Source organism: Alligator mississippiensis, chromosome 3 (assembly GCF_030867095.1).
Source record: "Alligator mississippiensis isolate rAllMis1 chromosome 3, rAllMis1, whole genome shotgun sequence".
Taxonomy (NCBI): Eukaryota; Metazoa; Chordata; order Crocodylia; family Alligatoridae; genus Alligator; species Alligator mississippiensis.
Window position 1 is genome coordinate 46,829,342 of NC_081826.1, and position 23,819 is coordinate 46,853,160.

The 23,819-nt window shown below is 41.4% G+C and overlaps 1 protein-coding gene across 1 annotated transcript in view; it reads right to left on the reverse strand.

Moving 5' to 3' along the window:
* Positions 1-23,554, reverse strand: part of DECR1 (2,4-dienoyl-CoA reductase 1) — a 35,987-nt gene extending 12,433 nt beyond the window's left edge. Inside the window, exons 1-5 of the mRNA XM_006266693.4 lie at positions 23,425-23,554; positions 17,196-17,398; positions 16,086-16,143; positions 15,861-15,947; positions 8,781-8,928 (exon numbers count right to left, since the gene is read on the reverse strand). Coding sequence (XP_006266755.1) covers positions 8,781-8,928; positions 15,861-15,947; positions 16,086-16,143; positions 17,196-17,398; positions 23,425-23,496 — 568 coding nt within the window. The 5' untranslated portion in view covers positions 23,497-23,554. The remainder of the gene's footprint in view (positions 1-8,780; positions 8,929-15,860; positions 15,948-16,085; positions 16,144-17,195; positions 17,399-23,424) is intronic.
* Positions 23,555-23,819: the final 265 nt, after the last annotated feature.

Genomic DNA, 23,819 nt, shown 5'->3' on the forward strand with positions numbered 1-23,819 from the left:
CATGCTCCCTCACCCACACGCCCTACGCCTATCCACCCCCCGACAAATGCCACACCCACACCCCACATACCCACCCTGCCCCTCAACAATATACAAGAGTAAGACTTCATTTTAAGCTATTATACTATCACCTCTATGTACACTACACAAACAAATCAGGACAAAAATATTTTCTGAAATAATATTAATGAATGTTGTAGTACATGTTTGATTTTTAGAATATAATATGGTATTTTTCTGGTTCTGAGATGGAGAACTCCCTTGCTGAAATGAGTACTTCCAGGGGACAACGGGAGGGACGTCTGGTGGCAAAGGTCAGGGATTAGGGGGAGGGACTTCCGGTCCCAAGACAGCAACCAGGGGGCAGGGCACCAGTCAAGGGGCGGGGCTATCCTTGCGACCCTCAATGGCATGTCAAAACTTGGTAAGCGGACCTCCACCTGAAATAATTGCCTGCCCCTGTACTACTTCATTGCTGAATGTCTAAAACCAGCAAACATGAATGGTCTATACATGCTTGCTAGACTTGCTCCATCGGATAGCAGAAGAGTGGCTGTATGCAAAACAGAACAGTTGCAACAGAACCAAGAAACTAGGTATCTGTAGGGACCTATTAAATTGGGGCAGAAGTGCGCTGCACAGCAACTGCTTTAATCTTGCTCTTTTTGCTGTGTGTCCCCCCCCTTCCTGCCAATGATTGGTTGAAGGGCCCCACTGGCTTTGTTGCTCATCAGCCAGGAGGCAAAAACTGGTTTTAAATATGCCACCGTTTTTGCCTCCTGACCAATCAGCAGCAAGCAGCAGAGCTGTCAGCACCCATCAGGCAATCGGTGGCGGGAGACAAAAATCACAGCATATTTAGAACTGGATTTTGCCTCCTGGCTGATAAGCAGTGAGTAGTGGGGCTACCTGGAGGAACTCTGATTGTGTAAGTGTCACAGATCAACACCACTTTTGAGGGAAGCTCTGCCTCTGGGCTTGCCAAGAAACTTTATTTGGTTTCCCTATCCCAAAGAACCCTGAAGCCAGCTTAGGCACGGCTTTACAAGGGGCAAGCCTCTGGCTTTTAGACCCTGGCTCTTCTCTGTCCCTGGTAATCCATAGCACCCCCACCTTGGATAGCCCCTTCTTATGGTCAGCTCCTGGGAAGAGGGGTGCTTTTCCTCTCCATGGAGGGAGGCTAGGGGTGTCAGAGTGCTAACATCCCATACAGCACAGTAGACAGCTGCAGATCTCTCTGCCCTTCCTTGGACTATTCCTCTCTCTTCCCCAGCTCTTTTGGAGCCCCCCTCTTTCCCTGGCACAGACAACCACACTCCCAACTAAATAAATCTGGAGACTAACACTAACCCAATAAAATTAAACAATGTCATGGAGAACCATGACAATATCAAGGAGCAGTCTCTGTGGCCTGCTCCCAGTCCCAGATTGCCATCTCCCCTGGGGTGAAAAGGGCTTAGAAGTGTCCTATTTATGAAACTATTCAAAGCAACTATTCACAGCAAAGCATGCTCACACTGAGCCCCCATAGAGTGTCCTCCACCAGAACTACAGGCTAGAACTTAGCACACTTAGCCCCTTTGATCACAGTAAGACACCTTGCAGGACTACTGTCTGAGTGATATGTGCCTGATACTGGAAAAAATAAATTTGTAATTGAGGTGGCAGGACACAAGAAGAAAATAAGTTTATCAGTTGAAATAATCTGCCCAATCATTAGGATCCTGTAAAAATGGCAAGAGGAACAAAGTTTTAGCTGAGTCCATAGTGAACAGATCACTAACCGACTGGACTAGTCAAACTAAAATATTAAAACCACTATTTGTAAAACAATTATTCTAATTAGAATAGTTCCCCAAGGGATATCAGTGATAGCCCACCTCCAAAGATAAAGTAAAATGATATGGTTAGAGATTTTATGTTGCAGGGAGGAAAATTACACAGGAGAACCTATGAAGGACTGTAAGCATTAACAAATATGCCAGCAAATAATCTGTAACAATTAACCTTAGTTAAAAAAAAAAAAAAATCTCCACAGAGGTTTGAAAGAATAAACTATCACAAAAACAATCAAACCACCTTTGAAATATATTTAGACACAAGTATAAATTATGCATATTTAGAAGATTTAAAAAGCAGGGGGTTATTAAATGCAGTCTGAATAAAGCCAGGTGCTCCTAAGTTAGCAATGCTTAAAGAAGTTAAAGCTTATCATTTTTTTCTGATGTTTTTCAATTCACTCTTACAAAATTTTAGTTGTAAATGTATTCATTCATTAATAGGACATTGTTTAATTGATTTCACTTTCTCTTGCATTTTTATCTTGAGTCCATAATAATGCAGGGGTTGCCAACCTACAGCTTGTGGGATCTGATCTGTGGAACCACTGGATCTGGCCTGTGTACCCAGGGGGGCCCTCACAGCCTTCTGGCTGTAGGAGGCTTTGCCTGTGCTGCAGCTGGATGGCACAGAGAAGTAACAGTAGTGACAGCACCACGTCCTACTGCTAACCCATCTCAGACCCAAACTGTGTAATTCCAGCCTGCCAAAAGAAAAAGTCTGCCGCACACTAGACTAAAGGACTATAATTATTAACAACTTTTGTCATTTTTAAATGCTTCTGACACAAATTATTAAACTAGGGCCCTACTGTGCTAGGTATTGCACCATTACATCATAAAATACAGTTCCTGCCACTAAGAAACATACTCTAAATATAAAAAGAATATATATTTCCCAAAATAGTTTTGATGTAGCTCACACAGTGGACCCACTGCACAGCTTAGTGTTTTGATGACAACTAAAATGCACATTGATTACGTACTTCTTTATATTAGCATTCCTAGCCAAGAAAGGATGGTTCCAGGTCCAAAGAAGTCACTGCATACAGACAGACAAGCAGAGAGGGAAAGGAGAAAATAATGCATAGATATGTAAACATAAATTGTTTAGATTCACATCATCTAGTATGGCAGAAACAAGCCTTTAACAGACATTGACTGTAGACAGGTCTCGCAATAAAGGGGCCATTTAGATGAAGGCACACAAATAACAGCTAAAAGAGCTGACAAACATGGTCACGGGTGCATAGGTCAGAGAAGGAAGGAAAAGTAATAACATTAAATTCAACAAGGGCACATAGGCTATTTACAGATGTGGAAAAAAAACAATGCTTTACTTTCAGCTTGGCATGACCCCACGCCGAGTGGGTGCATGCCCAGAAGAGGAATCCCATCAGTTTAACCCAGCTTACCCAGCATCGGTATAGCTCATCTGCTTCAGCTGGGCTTTTTGGTGCTTTTATCTAATAACCGATTGAATCAGCTTTAGCTAAAAGCACCAAAAAGCCCTGCTGATGCACACAAGCTATTATACAGACACTGGGGAGCTGGGTCAAACTGATATGATTCCTCTTCCAGTAAAGCACTGGGTTTTTTTCCACATCTGTTAGCAGTCATAGAGATAGAACAGCTGTGTTAAACTTTTGAAAATGGAAGGAAGAAAAGTTAAATTTTTAATCTGTCACCCAGTGAAGGGAAATGACATTCCTACTGTGAGGTAGATAAGCTGACTTTAGTGGCTGTACCGTACTCTGTGGTTGCTTGCAGACATGGGAAAAAAAAAAAGCACTTTAAACTTGGCGTGCTCCCATGTCGAGCCCAGCACATGCCCAGAAGAGCGTTAGTTGTACCCAGCTTTCCCAATGTCTGTAGAGATTGGGAATTTTAGTGGGTCTTTTTTTAGCACTTGTATCTAATAGTTGATTGAATCAGCTTTAACTAAAAACACCAAAAAGCCCCACTGAAGTGCCTGATCTCTACAGATGCTGCAGAGCCAGGCTGAAGTAACACACTGCTGCTTCTGGTTAGAACACGTTTGGTTTTTTTCCCATGTCTTTCAGTGCCCACAGGGTCTGAAGAGAGACAAGGCTTGTGAGTGAAAGGCTAAAAATACCCTAATAAAATACTTCAATGTGGAGAACTAGAAGAATTCTTCTGACGCCTGAGCCTCAAAGAATATTTCCACGACCAAACTGAACCCACTCCCAACAACAACTCATCCTCTGACAACATTCAGGAAAGGATCAATGCCAAAAAGCCCCAAAAAACATCAGATTGGACACCTCACAGTGGACGAAACCCTAACCTTGACCGCTACATTGACTGCTTCAGAGAAAGAATGAACAATGAAATAATCAGCAACATGCGCCACCACAACAACCTCTCTCTACCAGAGAAAAAGGCCATAGAATCTCTAAGATCTAACCACCAAATAGTAATAAAACCAGCAGATAAAGGAGGAGCCATAGTCATCCTAAACTGTGAGGATTACATAAAGGAAGCCAAGAGACAGCTCTCTGATACCACCTACTACCAAGAACTACAAGAAGATCCTACTCCCCTTTTCACCAAAAAACTCAACAATACCATCAAATCATTTCCATCAAGACGACAAGAAAAACTACAGACCTTGATCCCCTCCCGCTACCTAACCCGGGGACTTTTTACATGCTCCCTAAAATCCACAAACAAGGGAACCCTGGCAGACCTATCATATCCAACCACGGGACCTTAACCGAGGAAATATCAGGTTTCGTTGAATCAATCCTAAAACCACTCGTCACCCACAGAGCAAGTTTTGTACAAGACACTACAGACTTTCTACGGAAACTTAAAAACATAAACCACCTTCCCAGCAACACACTCTTAGCCACCATGGACGTTACCAGCCTATATACCAACATCCCACACCAGGATGGCATCCAAGCCTGCCTTACGTATCTACAGGAACAAGATTACAACTCAGAATACAGGCCCAAAGATATTACTGACCTTATACACTTCATCCTCACACACAACAATTTCACTTTTAATAATCAACACTTCCTCCAGATGATGGGAACAGCTATGGGCACTAAAATGGCCCCACAGTATGCCAACCTTTTTATGAGCCACCTGGAAGAAGACTTCCTCAAGAACTGCACCATCAAACCCTTGCTATACTTAAAATATATCGATGACATCTTCATCATTTGGACTGAAAACCTACAGTCTCTGATTGAGTTCCATCAGAAATTCAATAATCACCATCCCTCCATCCAACTTTCTTTAGAATACTCCAGCACCAACATCTCCTTTTTAGACACGATGATCAGTATCCAGAAGGGTAAAATACAGACCACAGTATACAAGAAACCCACAGACCAACATACATATCTGCACAGAACCACCAAAAAAGTTGTGATATACAGCCAAGCCCTCAGATACCACCGCATTTGTACTGAAGAGAACACCTGGGATTGCCACCTCACCAATCTTAAAAAGGCGTTCACCCAACAAGGACACTCGTCCAGAGAGATAGATTGCACGTTTGAAAGAGCCACCTGGATACCACGAGAAGAACTGCTGCAGTACAGAAGAAAACCCCTCACAAATCACACACCGCTGGTGATGACATATCACCCCTCCCTTGAACCTGTACAGAAAATCCTCAAAAAATTGCAACCCATACTAGAAAGAGACCCTATTCTTAAAAAGATCTTCCCAGAGCCACCCATCCTAGCCTTCAAACAAGCACCGAACCTCACCAACCTCATCACCAGAAGCAAACTTCCTCAAGCCCAGAACACACCGAAAGGATCCAGACCGTGCCATGACAAGAAATGCAAAACCTGCCAACACATCTCCACCCCCCCCACTATTACTACACCCCACAACAGAGCCATCAGCATCCCTGGATCTTACAGCTGCACCTCCAGAAATGTAATATACCTCATCCAATGCACCAAATGCCCTGATGGAAAATACATAGAGACCAAACAACAACTGCGCACCAGAATGAACGCACACCAAAAATCTATCAAAGACAGAAATACCCAATTACCGGTGGGGGCACATTTCTCACAGGAGGGCCACTCTCTCTCCAATCTCTCAGTCCTGATCCTCAAGGGAAACTTACACAACACTTCCCAGAGACGAGCCTATGAGCTCCATTTCATCAACCTCCTGGATACTAGAGATCATGGACCAAACATAAACATTGGATTTTTGATACATTATAATCTGCCTGGCAACTGACTCCCCAGCCCAGCCCCTGGCTTCTTTACTTTTCATTCCATCCAGGAAGAGCACACACCAACTGCTGAAACTTCCTCAGCCTGATGAAGGGTTTTTGAACTCGAAAGCTTGCTTAATAACTATTCTCCAACTATTTGGGTTGGTCTAATAAAAGATATCAAATTCACCCAAGGAACCTTGTCAGGCTAAAAACAAGTTATTACACTAGTTTAAGCGGGATTATGTGGTACTGATAGAGTTGAATGTGAGAATACTTGTAATCTAGTGAGATTAGTCTGATGGAACATTTCCAAAACACATTTCAAGTAGCACAAGAAAATGCCACTTGAACAAAAACTAACACACATTCACAAAAGTAGCCTTAAAACTTTAAACTGTAGTTGTCAGTGTCATAACCCAATGATTTTTAGTGCCTCGGCACATTGGAATTTTCCCACCACATGGAGCTTTCTTTGCACGGTGGATTTCTCAGCTGCAGAGAGAAAACCCCGGTGCAAAAGAGTTCCTGCCACACTTATGCAAATTTGTGTCCCACTATTGGTCTATTCTAAATTATTCCTACCTGGCGGTTAGCGATTGGTTTGCTAGCCGTATAAAAGGTTAGAGCAGTTTCCGCCCAAGTTGGAGGACCCCACAACCATCTCGTGGGGAACTCTAAGCACGCTGTGGAGCCTAGCAAACTCTGCGTGTGTCTTGGAGGAGGACTTAGGGACCTGATCAGACTCTAACCACTCCCCGTCATCGTGGAAATATTGACGTACCCCCGTGTTGAGCGCTCGTGGAGTCGTGCACTGACAACTCATCTCAGTTCGGTTCGGTTCGAAGAGAGATCTCACCCCTGTGTGTTTGTGTGCAACTGTAATTCAAGCAAGTTTTCTCCCTGCACTGTGACCATCGGCAGTGTAAGTAAAGCTTTCTTTATACAACCAATACACTTCCGTGCCTAACTCTATTCCATCGTGGAAAATACCCACCTGACGGTCCGGGCTACTGGCCATAGCCTTAGACCGCCCTCAGCCGCCACAGTCAGCATGCAGCAATCGTACAGCAAATGTAAGACATCATGCTTGATTTTTGTAGGGAAGTTTTTTTTACACTATCACAAAGGGCTCCTATACACGTGCGGGGAAGCTGCTCCAACACACCATAATGCCAGCGTGTCAGAGCAGACTCAATTAATCTAGTCTGCTGGAGCATGGTAATTGCTGTGCTCCAGCAGACTCCAGTGTCATGTGTATCAGCGTCCCTGCACCAAAAAATGGCAACAGGGCGCTTTAAACTAAAGCTTGTTTGACAAGATTTAGTTCAAAGTGCTCTGCTGCCATTCTACAGTGCAGGGATGCTGATACATGTGGCGCTGTATGAACTTTTAATTACAGCAGTTCTTGGAGCTGTACAAATTAAAGCACCCCCCGGCCTTCCAGAGCACATCTATAAACACCCAAAGATTTTAATTTCAAGATGATCATCCTCTGCATTTTCTCATGATTTTAATAAAAAAAGTTGTCTAAAAATGTTCTTGTGTAAAATAACAGGAATATGCTGCCTATATGCATGTTGTTCATTTTAATAATTTAGATATAGTTTCTTCTAATACCTTGAGTACTGTACACTGTTTTTCCCCAAAGGGGTATAATTTGAATAAGAAAGGAAGAAATATATTCCCATATAATAATGAGGTGCCTCATATGTATAAACTGAGACACAGTGAAGAGACAATACATTTTGAAATCATCTCAAAAAACAAGGGGGGTATAACCCATTCTTGAATAAAGCCTACACTCTAATGGTAATTTAATATTTTTAAAAGTTTCCCCAGGAAAAATCTCTTATTCTTCAGAATGCCCTCAAAGAATGAGTCTTTAAACAGTCATTCTAATGAACAATGAAAAGAGATTCAGGTCTGAGAGAAAAAGAACCTGGCACAGTGATTCTGCAATATGTGGTATGTTCGGCAGAGCATACTCTCACAAGATTCTAAGCTTTATCTAGCTTTATCTTAAAATGAACCTAGCTGGAAAACTGACAATTAAATCAGACCCATATAGAAAAACAAATGCACCACACTCATGCTATTTGAACTAGCTCTACTACTGGTCAAAAACAAGAAAGTTAAATATTTTTCATTTTATGACTAGGCGAACAAACTGGCAGCATAAAAACAGAGCTTTCTGCGTACATTCTACCCCTTATTATACAATGATATATAACATTCTTCCCTCAACAGTGTGAATAATCATAATATAATGCTATCTGTTCAGGTATCAGACATTTAAATAGCCACTACCACAAAATTACAAGATTTTTAGTTCCATTTTCAGAGATTTAGATGCATAAAATAGTGTAGACTAAAAGTTAGATGTAGTAAAAAAATGAACAGATATATATTATCTAATTTTAAGTATACTGTAAATAAGGCAAAGCTTCATGCATGCAGCCCCGTGTTATTAAATTAGACTGTAAAATCATTTCCTAAAATAAAATTATAAATTCTATAGGGTAGTGGCTTGTTAACCTTTGTAGAAAAGATTGCACACAAGATGTTTTTTTCCTGCAAAACTTGTAGAGTATTAAAATTCTGAAAGTATTTAAGGCATCAGAATTCACTATTAAATTCTACTTAAGTGTTAAAATGAGAAAGACAAGTGATAACGATACATCATAATGTTTCTTAACCATTGTCTAGCTTTAACAGTAATGTACCTTTCTGTACTTTAATTAGTTCCTTTCCTATTTCCAGAGTGACAAATGCAGTACCATTGAGAACAATATCCGTTATGGTTTTCCACGCATTAGCAGAAAGACGTTCAGTAGGTGAAATAAAATTTCCTGCTGCGTTGTTTATCACAACCTAAAACAAAAGAAGGCAAATCTATAAGTTATATGGGCATTAATATACAATGGGAAGTTATTAGAAACTTTTCACTGCTAAAGACAGAAGCAAAAATGTTTTCATCAAATGATGTACGGTAATAGAGAGAAGAAAATTCATCATAAACTGCAATTTCAACAGAAATAAATGAATATCAATACCAGGAGATAAAATATACTCACAAAATGTTGTAAGCTACTATAGAGCTATTATTAAGAAAGAAAATGTATTATTTCTCATACCATCAGTGTCCCAATGGGAAATTTAAATTAGAAGATGCCAGTCTTGGAGGGAAAAAATAGCTGTTAAAGTCACATATCATATAATTATTTTGATGTGTAACATGGGATACCCAACAAGCAAAAATACAAGCAAGTTGAACTAACTACCTGATTATCAATTAGTTGACTCCCATAGTGAAAAACATTTAGTAACAGTACATATATAGATAACACTGTAAAACTAGTATTCACTTTATAAAAATCACACAACAGAATGTATTGTTAGTAAAGATATCTTTTGGACATCATTACTGCCCTTCTATTAATATTGAGGAAGCATGGGAAGCTATGGATAAATAATCTGCATAGTTACCAAAGGTAAAATAAAGGCTTCTGGGGAAAGAAGAGTGGGGAAGGGAGGGGAGGGAAGATTAAGCATCATTAAGCAGTTTTGGGCAAAAAGAAAATGTCCACGTCATACATTATATAAATATTGTCAGGAGTGAATGATAAAGTCTGTGAGAATCAGAATCAAAATTCACTATTAGATTCTACGTAAGTGTTAAAATGAGAAAAACAAGTGATAACAATACATCATAATGTTTCTTAACCATTATCTAGCTTTAACATTAACTTACCTTTCTGTACTTTAATTAGTTCTTTTCCTATTTTCAGAGTGACAAACGCAGTACCACTGAGAACAATATCCATTATAGTTTTCCACACATTAGCAGAAAGATGCTTCATAGGTGAAATAATAGGTGGTGGTGAGCATACAGGTGGTGAGCATGATATAAGGGCCACACTAAATTATACTTTATGTGAGATTCAATATGTCATTTAAAACAGAAAGAAGGTATTGATATATCATAATGTAAAGAAATAAAAGGCATGAACAATTGTAAACACGGTAACAATAATAGAAGCTCAAAATTCTGGTAACAAGATGCTGAATGTCACCATAAAATAATAGGCTCAGAAGGGGCTTCAACTGTCACCTTGTGCAGTGGAAGTCCAGTGCAGGTAGTCAATCCCCTGAAAGAAATGTACCATGTACTATTCCTAAACCAGGGGTGGCCAGCCTAAAGCACATGTACCACTAGTGGCAAAGGCAGCCTAGTGGGGAGGGAGCAGGGAACAGTGTGACAGATAGGGCAGGAACCAGAAAACAGAGCAGCAGATTTGGTAGGGAGAACACAGCAGGGAACAGAAAGCAGAAGAGCAAATCAGACAAGAGAAGGGGATTGGAGTCGCACTCAGGCAGGACATGGGGGTTCATTACTGACACAACAACCAGAAAGTTTGGCCCCTGCTGTTCTAAACTATCCCCTAAATCCAGTATCTTGAAAATCTCCAGTGAAGGAAATGCTACTTTTCCTGAGATTTCCTTTACTGCAATGTAACCTTGTTGCCACAGATTCTGCCCCTTGGGGCAGCAGAGAACTATATTTCCATCTTCTTTATAGTAGCTCTTTTTAAAAAAAACCTGCTTCCATATCTTCCCTTTATTGCTTTTTCTTCTTCATACTAAAAGCCTCCAAGGCGTTCAACCTTTCTTCATAAAGCTTCTTTCCTACCCCTTTATCATATTTGTTGCTCACCTCTGGATTCTATCCAGCTTCTCTACACCTTTCTTGTAAAGTGGTGCTCAAAACTAGACACAAAACCCCAGCCTCAAGTCTAATCAGAGCTGAGTAAAGGCAGATTCCTTTTCACTATGCTAGTGAAAAGCTACTTAACCTCTCCCATGTAGTTGTGTATTTAGTTTTAATTCCTTATATACAAAATCAACACGGGCCTTTGTTGAATTTCATTTTGTTTTCTGCCCATTTCTCCAATTTATCAAATGTCCTTGAATCCTTCACAGTGAGCATGTCTACTCAAGATGTTTACTGAGGAGCTGATGAATTAGGTCCTCAGTAAAGTCTCTGCATCTACAAGTGAAGCCCTAGTAGGCCACAGTAAACTAATAAATGCTGCTGTAGGTTAGTGCTTGTAAATACAAGTACTATCCTGCAACGGTGTTCTTTAGTGAGTGGCAACGCATGTGTAGACACTGACAGGACTGGCTGGGGTACAAGGGTGCTTCACTGAGGGGGCTGCTTGCTGCCTAGCCCTGCAATGGAGCACCCTCATGCTGCAGCCAGCCCCTCTATAGCATGTTGAGCCAGGTCAGAGCAGCCCCAGGCTGGCAGGCTGACCTCACAGGCCCCCTGCTATATGGGGCTGCTCTGACCTGGTTCAATGTGCTGCAGTCCAAGGCACATGTATAAATATAGTGCCTGGGAGCAATAAACTCCAGCATGATATGGGCTGGAGTTTATTGCTTCACGTTAATTGCATGTGTAGATGCGTCTAGTGTTTGCTATGCTTCAGTTTTGTGTTAGCTGCAAATTTGATCACCATACCCACTATCCTTGCATCCAAATCATTAATAAAGAATGTTAAATTGTGCTGGACCCAAAACAAAACCCTATGGAGCCCCATTTGAAACTTCCTGCCAGTCTAACATCAATCCAATTACAATTACTCTTTGTTTGTGTTTATTCAAGCAATCATGTATTTCCCCTAACAGTAATTCTATCTAAACCTCATTTCTACAGCTTATGCATACAAACTACATGTGGGACAGTGTCCAAGGCCCCACTGAAGTTGAGGTATATTATGTCCCAAGTTGGTTTGACACGATTTATTTTTAACAAATGCATGTTGGCTACTAGTGATAATCCATTTCTCCTCTAGATGTACTGTTTTATAATTTGTTGTAGACACTTCCTACATATTCAAGTCTGACTGAATAGTCTATAATTCCCTGGGTCATTATTTTTGCCATTTTTAAAGATGGGCACGATATTAGCCCTTCTTCAGTCTTCTGGGGCTCATCTCCAAAAGCTTGCGAACATTATTGCTGTTAGCTCAGAGATTTCTTCAACTAGTTCCTTCAGCACTTTGGGATGAATTCTATCAGGCCTACTGACATATATGTTCAAGTTTGTCAAAAGTTCCCTGACACAGCTCACACTTAGAACTATCCATCATTGTTCTTCCTCTTTGTTTATATTAATATATAAATATAATTCATAGCCATTTTTTTTCAGGTAATGGAATAAGAATCCAGAGTCTTTCCTGAGACTGTACTTAATACAACTGCGTTACCCTCCAGTCTGTAGAGGATTTCTTGTTCCACTGTTTAGCATTCAAGTGGTTTTTGGAGTTTTATTGTTTAAGAACAACTACTCTGAGGTCAGTGATGGAATGTTCAGGGAGGTTAATGTGTTCTGCCGCAGACTTGTGTGGAATTAATTTCTGGAATTAATCTGAGATCAGTATCCCTTCATTCTTTCACAGAATCACCCCATCTGCCAAATGCAGGCAGCAGAGGAGCACTGTAATCAGGTGATGGCATATATGATGATGGTAAAGAAGCAGAAGAACAAACCCTTCATGCTGTAAACTGTTCTGTTCAGTGATGATGTCCTCTATGTTAATGTGGTAGCACAACTAACATCTGGGTCTGCCGCAAGATCTGGTGGCTTGGTGAGAATTCTTACTCTATTACATGAAGTAGCATTTACAATTCAATAAGTCAACTGCTTTACTTATCTCTTTTGATCACTTCAACCCACTTTCTTGTTTCTCGGAAGTATTCCTTCCTTTCCTCTTCTTCTTCCTCTCCTTATTCCTTATATTGAAATAACTTTATTCCTTTCTATTTGCTGTTGCTGCTCTCCGAAAGTCCATTAAAAAAGGCTGTAGCCTAGGAAAGCTAATGCCTCTCTAAGCTAGTTAGCTTTCCCTGCCTTCTTCCTGATACAATCTATTAGTTATGGACAGATGAAACACTTGAATTGAGTTAAAAGAAGGGGACTTACTGCATGTTAAGCTGATCAATTTTAAGTGCTGTTTGTGTCCATTCTATCTTGTGCTAACTGGAAACTAAACTGGTAATTTAGCATCTGTTTCATTCAGGGTAAACCACTTAGATTCTACTTACTGCAGAATAGAGTGGACACATGAAACATGAACTATGGATCTAGCTTCATATATGGTAATTTTCCTGATCTTTTTTTATTCTATATAACTGTCACATCTGTCCAGACCCCTTCAATATATTAGCCAGTGCTGGCGACTGCTGTTTTGCAAATCAAAGTTACTGTTTTGCAATTTTAAGTGCTCCGTCACAGGGGGCTGGATGAACTTTTCATGGGACTGGCTCCCAGCTTCATCTATTATTGATCAAGTGACTCCGACGTTTCAAACAGACAACGCTTTTGCCACCATAAAAATAAAAATGCACAAAACTCAGGCAGACAGCCATCTGAAACTTCTGTTGCACCATGGGCTCCTCTACACATGCAAGTAAAGGCGCAATGGGATCCAATGTGTGAACCACACAATTGTCCCTCCTGCCATGGCACACATGCATGGCAGGAGGCACGATTGTGGGATTGAGTATTAGATCCCATCACGCCTTATTGCTGGTGCAAAGGAAGCCCAATTCCAGGAGCCTGATCCAGGTTCCCCCTGCACTGGCAAGAAGCAAGCTCCCTTAGATGGGAGCCCCCTCACCTGAGGGGCTCCAAACTGAGGGGAAACCCAAAGCACCCCTGGGGCTGGGAAATGCAGCTGTTGTGATCTCCTAGCTTCAGGAGTGCATGAAACCCCCATGGTTGGAAGATCGTGGTTGCTGCGATGTCCCAGCCATTGGGGTTTCAGGTACCTCAGGGGTAGGAGATCGTGACACTCCCAATCCCAGGGGCTCCTCACACCCCTCGGGCCAGGATATCATAGCTGTGCCCCACAGGGTGCTGCTGGGATCCAGAATCAACAGCTGCTGGGGCTGAGAGTCCCCCCAGTTGCAGGACTCCCAGCCCTGGCTGGGCATGGTGCATTGGTGTGGCTAGGAGCCCTGTTAGCTGCAGGAGACACCTGCGGGTGGTCGCTGACTGCTGGTCAGCACTTGCCATCCACCATCCTCCCCCCCCAGCCCCGCACCGCGGCCGCCTGCAGGAGTTCGCCATGCCGCCCCAGGGGCAAGCAGCATTCATGTCTGTAACTAACATCTCACACAGCTACAATTCATATGAAACTGTCAACAAATATGTAGAGGTTTTTGAGGTAGAACATTCTGAGATTCTGCATATTTGCTTACACAAAAGAACTTCTGCTACTATGACTATGCTGCCATGACTATAAGTTTGATACCCCTGGGCTAAGACATGTAATCTTTTCACACCCTCAGCTGACAGAGGTACGAGACCATAGCTCTGTAGTGACCTACCACCATTCATATCCACAAGGAAGAATGATCACTAAACCTGGCTGTAACTTATTTCTTAGCTTCCCATCATCTTAAGCAAGGAATGGCCAACCTGCAGCATGAGTGCCACAAGCAACACATGCAGCTTCTGTTTGTGGCACATGACAGATTAGGGAAGGGGGGACTGGCAGCACAGTAACAGATAGGGAAGGAAGCAGAAGGCAGAGTAAGAAATCAGGCAGAAAGACATTAGGAAACAGAAAGCAGAGCAGGATATCAAGCAGGGAGGACAGAGTAGGGAACAGACTGCACAGCAACAGATTGGACAGAGAAAGGGACTCGGAGTGGTATTCAGGGAAGGTGTGAAACTAATTTGTGGCCCCTCTGCTAAAAAGTTGGTTCCTGCTGAATTGGGTCAGAAGCACAACACTACAATTTTTTGCTGGCATAGCCACAATGGCCAGGATATGAAAAAGCTTATTTTTGCTGTAAGAGAAAGAAGTATGCCTTTTGTCAAATAAGCTATTTTTTGCAATAGAAACAATTTGTTTACTAGCTTAGCCATACTGGCTAGTTTTCCTGCAGTTCTAACCAGCCAGGACATACCTATTTGAGACTCTGTTTTTCTCCTATGTCCATAATGCTACAGCTGCAGTAATGTTTGTACTGGGGGATCCCTAAAGTTGATATTTTAAGGCCCGAGGTATAGGCAGTAAGGGGTTTCTGTGAAGAGTGCTTAACTTTGGTACCAAGTCTTTGCTTTAATCAGAACTAGTTTTATTTGTCCAACTTCCAGGCACTGAAAAAAGCTTAACTTTTTACTTATGCCTTAGGGGAGAAAAGGGCTTGAAGGAGACTGATGTATAATGAGAATGTGGAGTTTTGATTTATTTTAGCTGAAGTCAGTTGCTAAGGGGTGTTTTTATTGCAGGTTACAAAGGGTGTCTAGTTATTTTTATTTAATGACTATGTTTTAGAGACACCTTTTAATGTACTGTTCTTATATAAAAATCAGGAAAAATAAAGATAAGGAAGGATAAAAAGAAAATGCTATAGTTATTTCTGTTTTTAATTTGGGAAGTATTACAGTAGCAAGGTGGCAAGTATCATGAATACAGACATGGATAAAATCATACTTCTAGAGCGAAAACCTGCTTGCTCGATTCATGCAAATAATTCCATTGTAATATAAGAAACTACGTGCATGAGATAAAAGAGCAATATTTGACTATTGGACCTTATAATTATGAAAGAGAGATGATATTGTGGTAATGATCACTGGATATTAGTTCCAATAACTTTAGCTTCTCCTTGAGCTGGCACGCCAAAGACAGAGCTGCTTTAACTGTAACTCAGTTTTGTTCACACACTGCGTAGGGCATTTTCAACAATTAAGACTGAAGCCCTTGCCTCTTAACAAGCACGCTTACATCAGGATATCCTGCCACCTTGATTGATTCAGCAACGGCATTCTTAACAGCAGTTGGGTCTCTCACATCACACTGGATTGCATGAACCTTTAAAATAACAAAAAAGGCAGCTTTAAGACTTTAAACTATTACTCCTAAGGTAAATCAGCCCTCAAAATTCTCTCAATGCATCTAAAATCACAGTTAATTTAATAATTAAAATTTATGCCTACTGTACACACCTACCTTATTCCCTGTTTTCGAAGAAATTTCCTCTGCTGTTTGTTTCAAAACCTCTATCTTCCTAGAAATAAATAAAATGTTTACATGGCTTGAATTTCCACTAAATGCATCTCTGCAGCAAGTCAATACACTGAAACATTAATGATTTGAACAAATGTGAAGTCAAGCAAACATTTATTATATATTAACATGGTTGCGGATTTCACTTAAAAATTTACCTGAAAAAAAATAATTTAACTGTGATAATCCAATTTGGTTTCTGAAAATTATATAATCAAACTTGATAGTTATGTCCCACAGTTAAGATACTATGAGCTAAAAACAACTCAGAAGTCCCAAACCAAGAGTATACTTTCTCTAATAAAATATGTTACACGGAACAAAAATATTGTCAAACTGAACATATTTTTTATATGGTGGTAGTGATGGGATTATTCAAAAAACATCCTGGAGACAAAATCGGCATGTGATTCATTAGTTGGCAGGATATCACAGTTTTTCTGTTTATTTTAGCTCAAAGGATTAGTTTGTTTTCTCTTACTGTGCTATTACCTAAAGAGATCATTCAAAGATCATTTTTGTTATTAAAATCTTAAAATCCTGAGAGTTACAAGAAATGCTGTTTATAAGAAAGAAAGAAAAGTCATAGAAAGATAATAAACATCTATAATAATGAAATCAGTGACCAATGCTGTCCATTTATAAGCATTTAGCTTATTTGGTCAGTGTGCTCCTTTCTTTTCCCAACCCCTAAATTTTCAAGAGAGGAAGATTATCCAGCTCTGTTTCACTACTACACTTCCTTGTCAAGGACTGTTATCCTGAAATTGACTTATTTCTTGCCACTACGCAACAGCCAAACACAAGACTATTGCACAAATACTATTTAAAATACATGTTATGCAACACATTTGTGGTTAGGTCAGCAGTTTTTTGAGAGTTGGCACATTAGATTATAATTGAAAAAGGATACTTCAGGTGAAGAATCAGACTTAACATGAATGGTTTTGAATAAGAAAGGTAGTTTTATCTATTGTTAATGAAGGGAAAGAAAATCAGATCCATTTAGCTTTCAATAACAAAGCTTTTTAAGTATTGTTGATTAGTACTCACCGGCTTGCTATAATACACTCAGCACCTAAACTGGACAGAGTTGTAGTCATCCCTTTGCCAATCCCAGTACCTCCACCAGTAATAAAGGCCACTTTTCCTTGAAAGGTATTTGGTGGCAACATAACTTTCTGAAGTGGTGAAAAGAAGGTAGCTTGTGGAGCATTGCTGCTTTCACTTAAAAGATTTGACCCATGACTGAACAACTGAAAGAAAAAAAAATAGTGAAATTATTTTCTACTCTCTCTCTATATATGAATACCTGCAGTTATCTTCATAAGAAACATTTACACATTTACTTTAGTATTATGTTGATAATTTTTTTGTTGTTGTTAAAATGAACTAATTTAGGCCCTAATCTGCAGTGAGATTCATCAGCATGGACATATCAGTTGCTTACAGCTTTCAAGGCAGGATTTGGATCTTTGACTTAAAATGTTATACACTGCTAGTAAATCTATAGCTACTTCTAAGATGACAAGTTAAGCATTTGCATTAATCGTTGCAGAATCAGAAGCTTTTGCAGTTGCTATTGACTTTAGGGGGAATAGATTAAAGCTCACAGAACATTGCTTAGTGGAATTATTTCTTGGAGTATGGTTGACATACTCTGATGCTGTATTTGTACACCAAAGGCAGTGTTGCTTCCAATTTCAACTAAGCAGATAAGAAAAACTACATACATTGTCAGCCTTTCAACTTCAAACAGCCCAGGTGGCAGAAAGGTAGTGGAAAGTTTCTCTGGTACAAATTGGATGTTTTTCCCTTTCACAGGAGAGCAGGGATGATGTTAACAGAGACCCTACTGGTCTCAAATTTGATTGATGCTGCCCAGTAGGTGAAACGCCATTGGATATATATATTTCATCAGTGCTCGCGGAATCACCCCGCAGAAACATCCATGTCAGGGGCTAGACAACAGTGCTAAAGAAAATTCCAACAACAATTTCAGGACCATTTAATACTTTAAAAAAAAAAAAAAAAAAAAAGGACTTAGAAAGAAAAAGTGTCACTTGAGTTAAAACTGTTTGAAAAAGAAGAAAATCTTATATTCCAGAAGTAGACCTGGTGATCCATGTAACTAGACAAAAACTCAGTGAAGCACTGAAATCCATTCTTTGCCATCAAAAAAGGGTGTATCAGAAAATGTCACGACATCACTCGGCAAGTAAACAGCTTGGAGCAGTCTGTTTGCAATCCATGAAATAAACATATTTAGATCTTCTATGCAGCTAAGGTGGTAGGAACACTCTTGTAATCATACATATTATTGCTTTGCTTTTTAAATATTTATTTACTATTAACTTCATTTTGAAAAGATACTGTTCTCTTTCCTCACAATGAATTGACCAAATCACAATTATTCCTTTCCATGTAAAGGACAGTTTTTATTACCTGACTGCCACCCAGCCATCTATAAATTATTGTTGTTTAGAGTAAGAATATGTACAAATCTCTGCGTGTAAGAGAGTGCAGAGTGGAACAGGGACAGGAAATAAAATTGTAACTATTATGAAACAGTACAAGAAACATACAATGCCAATCCCATGGTGATTATAGTCAGATGAAATAAGACTAACAGCTGATGACAATCAAGTGCTTTCTAGACCAGTGGTTGGCAACCTATGGCCTGTGGGCTGGATCTGGCCTACCAGTTTTATCCAACCCATAAAGCCAGGATGGCAGTAACTGGATTGCAAGTGGTGGTCTGCCTTCAGACTGTGCTGTGTTAATTTGGTCTGCTTTTGCTAGAAGTTTGCTGACCTCTGTTCTAGACTAATATGAAAGAGGTCTCAGACTGAAGTCACATCTACAATGAAAATAGAGACATACATAAAATCCTACCATGATGACATTTACATTAAACCATGCATTTCAGATTTCTCAGCACTATGCAGCAGTGTCACAGAAGTGATGGCACAATGCTTTAGCAATGGTGTTGACAAATACAAGCAACTCAAATTAAGATTTTCAAAAACAACTGAGAATAAAAAAAATTATCAGACACATTTTCTAAAGCAACAAAATCCCAATCAGACCTATGCAAAGTGTCTCCATAATATTAATTTTGTTTTAATGCTTTTTCTAAAGAAATCTTCATTTTTATCTGATGCACTGTGATTTTGAACTTTTGGGGAAATAATTCCTTTAATACTACAACTAGCAGAGAAATTCTTTTTTATTTTCCTTTTGAATTCCAGGTTTTTTAAAAAGGCTCAAACTCTCTGCTTTACACCCTATTAGAGAAAGTATCTTCAATTTTCACCTTTTTATTTCCTTTTATACATCTTTGTTACAAAAGGCTATGGTGAGATGATCAAAACCTAGATTAAAGAATAAATACCTCCTGAATAGAATGTAAGAAGTGACAGTTTGATCATTAATCCTTTTCAGGGCTGGAAGGAAGAGAAATAAAACACGGCTGTGTGAATTTTAAAATGGAATTTTGAAAAAAGAATATAGAGCTAAGATTAAAGAAAGGAAGCATAGAAGGAAAGTCAGAGACAAAGCATATTTAAAACATGGGATTGACGTACTTTGGATATCCAGAAAATGAGCCTGTTATCTTGGTGGAAATAACCATAATCCCACTCCCCAACAATTGTAAAACAGAGCTTTAAAAGTTTTAATGGGCCCAGTTTTCAGAAGTGCCACTGTGTAAGAACCCATACTATAACAATGATTGCTTAGGCACAAATGACCATTTATCTCCTATACAATTAACTTAAGTATACTATCAACAGGTGACCTTGTTTCACATTGCGTGTGCAATGTTGGTGAACACATACATAAGCTACCTTTGTAAATCATTTTGGAGTATTGGTAAAATAAAATAAAATTTTGTTGTGGAGGAGCAATAGATGACAATCGAGAACTTGAAAATGGAAGAGCAAGAGTTGGTATAAGCAGTATGAAATCTGAACAAGAATTATTACCTGAAGAAACCTCAGTAACTGACATGCATAGAAAAGAATTTCATCAGATGACAAAATGGACTTTGAAAACCCAGTCTTCTAAGTTTAGCATTGTTTCTAAAATAGATGTAGTTGACCTCCAATACCAGCTATCATGACAAATAAAACATTTAAAGAAATTAAATTGAAACTTGAGTCATCTACACGTGCGTTTTACTACAGGTTTGACGAATTAGCTCCTCCATTAAGCATCAAAGTCAACACATGCGCCGGTATTAGGGTACACAAAATGAATTAACTCCACCACAGGGACAATGTGGCACAGAAATTTATTCCACTGAAATGCACACGCACAGTGGCTGGGGCACGAGAGTGCTAAAGTGCAGGAGCTGCCTGCTGCTTAGCCCCACACTTTAGCACCCTTGGGCCCCAGGCAGCCACTCTGTCATGGGATGTTGCCACCCAGAGCCTGAGACTGACCCCCGCCACGTGCCCTACCAGCCTGGGGTTGCTCCGCCCTAGCTCAATCTGCTGAGGTCCTGGGCGCACATGTAAATGCTGTGCCCAGGATCACTTTTCCCAAGTACAAACTGCACCAAATTTCATCACATCACCAGAATGGCACATACTGCCCCCACTGTATGCTAGGCAAAATATTTTGTCTAAGTTAATATGCAAATCTTCAAGATGCTTGAAGAAATGGGAAATGAAAAGGCTAAAGTAGATTCCAATTGCACATACTTGTTTACGCTGAATTTATATGCCTGTTTCCCTAATATGTAAAAACTTAACTTTTGCTACAAAATATATAATGAAGATTTTCCTGGCAGCACATTACATGTTATCACATGTTATCACATTACATTAAAAAAAAGATAACTCCACCTACACACAAAGTTTAGTTGGATGTGATACAGCAGATTCACAAGATATATTAGGTGTTTGGAAAATTATAAATTATATTATTATTTATATTATGAACTGTGGTAATCTAAAGTAAATCAAAATGGATGAAAACTTATTATAAAGTAACATAGAAAAATCTGGAAAGAAAAGCAAAATAATGTTGGGAAACAGATGAACAGAGATTGGAGCAGAACACTGGGAAAAAAGAGACCTGAATTATGTTCAGCAATATGTTTCACAATATTTTTAGCTCAGTTGTACCATCATTAAAATAGGGATTACATCAATCCACTTTTGAAATTACTTTGACACATTATGGTTTGCTTGGGTACGTCTACATGAGACATTTACTGCGCAGTAGACTAGCTGCACACTAAACATTGCATATCTACATGTACGCCCCTATTAGGCTGGAGTAAACTAATTTATTCCACCACAGGACGTACTTACAAATACATGTACTCTCCCTCTCCTGCTGCAGAGTAAAAAAACTCTGCAACAGCGCATGTGCAGGTGCTGCCCTGGCTGGCTGGGTCATGAGGGTGCTTCAGTGGGGGGCTACTTGCTGGCTAGCCCCACGCTGAAGTATCCTCATGCCCCAGTCAGCCCCTCCACAGCATGCTGAGCTGTGGGGAGCAGCCCTGAGCTAGCAGACTGACCCCCAGAACTCCTGGCTAGCCAGGGCTGCTCCACCCCAACTCAACATGCTGTGATCCTGGGTACACGTTCCGATGTGTGGCTGGCAGCAATAAGTCCTGGAGCGATAAGCTCCAGAACTTATTGCTGTGCATTAATAGCCACGTGTAGATGTGCCCCTTGTTAAGTTGATAAATTTGTGTACTCATATTTGCCACAAAATAAACTAACCATGGTTTCTGTTTCTTTGCTTAAATCCAATAAATTGTATGGTTTTATACTTATTTGAGCAATTTTCAGGGGACATGTGGGCATTTAAATATTGTATGTAAGATTAATTGATCCTGGAGGTGAGATTTATAAAAAATGACTGACAAAAACAAGGCAAAATTAAGATCCCTGCATCAGCAACTGTAGCTTTTCATCATATTGGCTCTGGACCGGGCCTGGTAAGTCACCATGCACATTAGTGAGGAGACTAAACTGATACAGGGCCAGACCCAGGACTAAAGATCTAATTTAGAGAGCATGGAAAGGCAAAGCAGCGTGCCAGACACAATGGCATTCTAACCGCAGGAAAGGTCAATTAAGAAACAAAGAGAATAAAGTCAGAAGGAGTGAAGCCTCTCTGAGAGGGGGTTGGCTGCAGCCAAGGCTGGGGATTTTGACTAGGGTGTACCAATGCTCCTGCCAGGACTTAAAGCCAGAGAGCTCTGGCTAGAGGGTCTTGCCCTTCCCCTTAGGGTCAGACCGATCCTTGGGGGGTCAGGAAGGAATTTTCCCCCAGTCAGATTGATATGGACCGTGGGGAGGTGGGGTCTACCTCCCTCTGCAGCAGAGGCTATGGCACTCTATCTCCAATATCTTAAGCCAGTAATAGCAACCTTCTATTGAAGCAGCAGATAGATAGATATATCTATATAAATTTTTAAGGAAATTTTTTTCCTGTCCCAAATCGAATCAATTCCAAATCCGAGAGTCTTTCTAGAACCACACGTGGTCCTGCTACCAGCAAGCATCCTCCACCCCAACCTGGGGCTTCAGATGCTTCCAAATCCTTTGGTGGACATCCTACTTGCAGCCTCAAGCCGCTTGGGGTTTGCTTGCCCTCAGCCATATGGCTGCAGGAGCAAGCTAGGGAGAAGTCTCCCATTTCCATAAAGTCCCAGTATAGCCAAGATCTTCCCACTGGAAGTGAAAGTAGGAGGCTAACTATGCCTCACTATTACCCCCTGCCAAGAAAGTGGTTTAGGAAAGCCACCTTAGCCGTCACGATATTTCCCCTGCCAGGTAAGTATGGGCGGCCATGGCTCCCCTGCTTCCCCTGCGGCAGCTCAGGTGTCAGATCTCGGGCAGGGGAAGGGCAAGGCTGTGGTCAGACGTGCGCACCGCTGATCTCTGGAAGTGGGAAAAAAGAGCAGGTTGGTTTTCAAAGACCTTTAAGGGGATGCAGGCGCCACAGGGGCTGAGGAGGCTCCCGGGCAGGGGCGCTGCCCTCACATCACGGCGGTTTCCACCGCTCTTTCTGACTGCCCAGAAAAGGCCAGGGGAGTCTGCTGCTGCAAGGAGCTCAGGTCGGGCGGGCTCCCCCCGGCCGGGCTGCGCGAGTCTCTAGCAGCTCCCCGGCGGCGCCCCCGCCTCAAGAGCGCGGCGGGCGCACGCGCAGTCAGGATCACCCGGATGCGCGGTGGCTCGGGCTCCCCAGCCCCGCGCAGGCGCACGGCGCAGCTGTGCGCGGACTTGGCGGTCCGAGTCGGGAGCGGGGCACGCCTTACCCTTGCGGAGAGAGGGGTCCGCAAGATCCCCGCAGCCCACAAGCCAGCCCACCGCCGTCCCGCCATCGCCATCGCCGTGACCTCGCTCCCGCTACCCTGAACTTCTGGCCGACCGGGCCGGGGGCGGGGCGCGGCTTGTTGTGGCCCCGCCCCCAGCGCGCGCGGGGGCCAAGGGGGCTGCGCGGAGGCTGCTGCCCCTCCCTCTTGCCTTGGGCCGGCTTCCAGGCTTGGTTACGTGACAGGGACGTTAACTCTCGGGGCTCAGATCAAGCGTAGTGGCTTCTTAACCTGGCAGGGGAAATCCCATATATCCGTGAATGACGCTTGCCCCCAAGGGCTGGCAGCGGCCAGCGGTGATCACTGGCGGTCCGCAGATGCCAGTGGTGGCAACCGCT